The following is a 3,473-nucleotide window of genomic DNA, read 5'->3' on the forward strand; positions in this document are numbered from 1 at the left end:
AGGTGAGGGGCAGCCCTGCCCACGGTAGCGGATTGGGGCTGGGTGGGCTTTGGGCTCCCTTCCGACCGGAAGCCCTCTGTGGTTCCGTCCCACAGCTGAATGGAATTGTCACCGTGAAGCTCACGCTTTGCCTTAACATACGTGAATTAGTTGTGATGGAGTTGGTTATAAAGACGAATTGGCTAGTGTGGGGGTAGACGATTAGCTTCACACATTCTTTTCTTCCCATACGCTTTTCTTCTCCTTTACTTAGGAAGCTGCAGGAATGACTAACCGAGAGGAAGCTGAGATACAAATATCGGAATTAGATTTACTCTCTAGCATGTTTCCCTATGAGGAAGAGTTCACTGTGACTGACCAGCTGGCCGTGGCAGAGCTAAAGCACTTTGTTGAAAATGATGCTGCAGAGATGCCATCTTCAAAAGTTCAGTTTATACTGAACGTGAAGCTAGAGGACCCTAACACCTCTATGGTATCCTAATGACATCTTTTTTCTGCGTGTTTTGTTTTGGAGAGAGTGTTTTGTTATTTTATTTCTTCTCTCCTAAGAATATATTCTGAGATGTTGAGGTTTCCTGAACTTAATGTATGCTCATTTGTTTTTAGGTAAGATTTTCTATGGTCTGTGCTTTACCATTTAAATATCCCTCTGTTCTACCAGAAATTACTGTGAGGTACGTTATTAAAAATACTGCTAATAAAAATACATAGAAGGCGTTCTAATATGTAAATAAAAATCTAATATCAATATACAGTCTCTTTTTTTTTTTTGTTAATTTACTATCAAATTATTCAAATTTGTTTACTGGTCATATTTGTCCAAGGTGGACAGTGGTGCTGAAGAAAGTCAAACCTAAAAGAATTTGATTTCTTCAGTCACGTTGGCAAATAAAATAAAAATGGGAATAGTGAGGAGGAGTTCCATCTTCTGTACAAAGTTTGTTAGTCCGATGCTCATGCAGAGTATGTTTTCCATTTTGACACCAACAAAAGGAGTGAAAAGTAACTCACTACTCTTTCTATTTCTTGACCAAATGTTATTACTTCCAGACTTCAGGTTTTTTTTTTTCTTGAACATTTCTCATTAAAGAAGTATTTTCTGTCATTGTGTGTTACAGAACATTAGTTTAGTCACCATGTTTTCTTCTTATGTCCCATTTTCTTGATTCTGATTTTTTGTACTCTATCTGTATTCAAGAGTTAGCACAATAGTTGAATGCCTTTTATGACATCTATAGCTCAGATGTCTTAAGTGTCAATAGCAGGTACATATAGCCTGATTTGTTTGGTACCGTAAGTAAACTGTCTGAAAAATATGGTAAACTGTAAACATATTACTTTTTTATTTTTTCTTTAGGTCACCATTATTAAGCCGTTCTCAGCAAGTCCAGCTGAACTCAGATCTAAAAACGTATTTGATGCAGAACTGCAGTGGCGAGCCTTGTGTGTTGAGTGCCAGAGAATGGGTTAAAGACCAGGCAGCTGCTTACATTGACAGAGAACTTTCACCTTCCTCAGTGACGACATCCAGTGCTGTGCAGTCAGAGGACGTTGTTTTCACTAGATTGTGGATCTATAGTCACCATATTTACAACAAGCAAAAAAGGAAGAATATTATAGAGTGGTCCAAGGAACTTTCTCTGTCAGGGTTTTGCATGCCTGGGAAACCAGGTGTTGTTTGTGTAGAAGGCCTGCAAAGTAGTTGTGAAGAGTTCTGGTCAAGGTTAGCTTTTTTTTGTGCTTAAATGCCATTAATGTGTGAAGTACTTTGTTTTTGTTTGTTTGTTTGTTTTTTGTTTTTTTTGTGTTGTATAAGTGGGCAAAGATATGACACCCAACCACCTTCCAACCTATAAAGGTCTGCAAACGTGGTGTTTTATTGTGTTTTATTTATTTTTGTCATAATGTGCTTGCTTCTCTGAATATCCGCTGTACCGATTGCTACAGCAGTCAAAGCTACTAACACTGCACAGTGCACTTATATTTCTGTTTTTATCTTGCTCTGTATTTCAGTGATATTGCAATGGACAGCATTACTCTAGTTCTATTAAGATGTGTATCTGGTTAAATTGCTTTATGTTTGTAATTTATTCTGCTCTCATCACTTGTATGGAGTGATGAGACTAAATGAACATCACTGTTTGACTAAAAGAATGTGAGAATGCGTGGTAAAAATGTTAGAATTCTTAGAACATCAAGGCATAAGTGAGAACTGAAATTGAAAGCACACTGTCATCAGTTATTTTGTGAGATGCGTAAGGGTTTTGAAAGAGATGAAACAAGCTGCTGCTTGTGGGGTATGTACATGCAAGCAGTATTCCTGTAAGCAACTAAGGAGCCATTACTTCTGTCCAGATAGATGTAGAAATTAAATTTGTTGGCTTTTGTGATAATTTCTATTTCATGCTATTTTCCAGAAGAGTCTGTGTTTTATAGGTAGATTGACATTTCTCCATTTTCTTTCAGAATAAGAAGACTAACATGGAAAAGAATACTGATTCGGCACCGAGAAGATATTTCTTTGGAAGGTGGATGTCTTGCTGAGATTCAGAAACAAAGAAAGTTCTCCACTTTGGAAGAAAAATGTTTTGATGCACATGGTGCTAGAGGAAATCATATGGACTTGGGGCAGCTGTATCAATTTTTAGAAGAAAAAGGATGTGGTGACATTTTTCAGATGTACTTTGGGGTTGAAGGGCATTAAATCACCACAGGTCCAACTGCCTACATTTCTAAGTTAATCCTCGTAGCAGATTCCTTAGCTGCTCTGCAACAGTTGATCAGAGAGGAAATGAGTGATTCTCGCTTAATGTGATGAGTCCAGTTTTCTATGAAAACAAGTGTTCAATGAATAATGAAAGTGACAGAATGAATGGACATCTGTACAACATGCACAGATACTGTTTTAGCAGAGGGTTGAACTCAGTTATCTCCAGAGGTCTCTTGAACCCCTGTGATGTTGTGATTCTGTGAATGCATTGCTACAGCTGCTGGTTTAAAGGACCTTTGGGTACACACCTAATTACAAAGAAACTGTGTTTGGTAACCTAATGGGTAGGATTATGAAACGTGGAATCGTAGTGCTACACTGAGACTTTTTCTGATCGTGTTTTCTTCTGCTTTCTTCTTGAAAACTCATGAAGCCATGAGGTAAATATATTTTTCTTTTAAGAGCAGGTTTGGAAAAGCCTCGTTTATGCAGATAGGATGAGGTCAGAAATCTTCGGTAGCGAGAGTTTGCAGTGGTTGTGCTTGATGCACGCAAATTTCCCTGGCTGAGGACATGCGAGTCGTGAAGTTCTTTTAATTTTACAAGATCACAGCGACTTTAATAAATGCCCCACGCCCTCCTCCAGGTGTGGGTGCGTTGAGGCGAAGGGGCGGGCTCAGCACATCGGGCGGGCTCATGAGGGAGGCGGGACTTCCGCTTGCCCCGCCTTTCCCGCGCGTCGTTGCTCGCCGTCCTTCCGGGA

General features: G+C 39.3%; 1 protein-coding gene across 1 annotated transcript; it reads left to right on the plus strand.

Moving 5' to 3' along the window:
* Nucleotides 1–257: 257 nt before the first annotated feature.
* Nucleotides 258–2,877, plus strand: RWDD2B (RWD domain containing 2B). Its single transcript, XM_065741813.1, has 4 exons — nt 258–472; nt 607–674; nt 1,358–1,723; nt 2,467–2,877. Exons 1-4 carry the CDS (start codon nt 266–268, stop codon nt 2,702–2,704), a joined length of 879 nt encoding a protein of 292 aa, XP_065597885.1. The 5' UTR covers nt 258–265; the 3' UTR covers nt 2,705–2,877.
* The last annotated feature ends 596 nt before the right edge of the window (nt 2,878–3,473 follow it).

Source organism: Cyrtonyx montezumae, unplaced genomic scaffold (genome assembly GCF_038088225.1).
Source record: "Cyrtonyx montezumae isolate F1298 unplaced genomic scaffold, pur_monq_1.0 scaffold_3, whole genome shotgun sequence".
Classification (NCBI taxonomy): domain Eukaryota; kingdom Metazoa; phylum Chordata; class Aves; order Galliformes; family Odontophoridae; genus Cyrtonyx; species Cyrtonyx montezumae.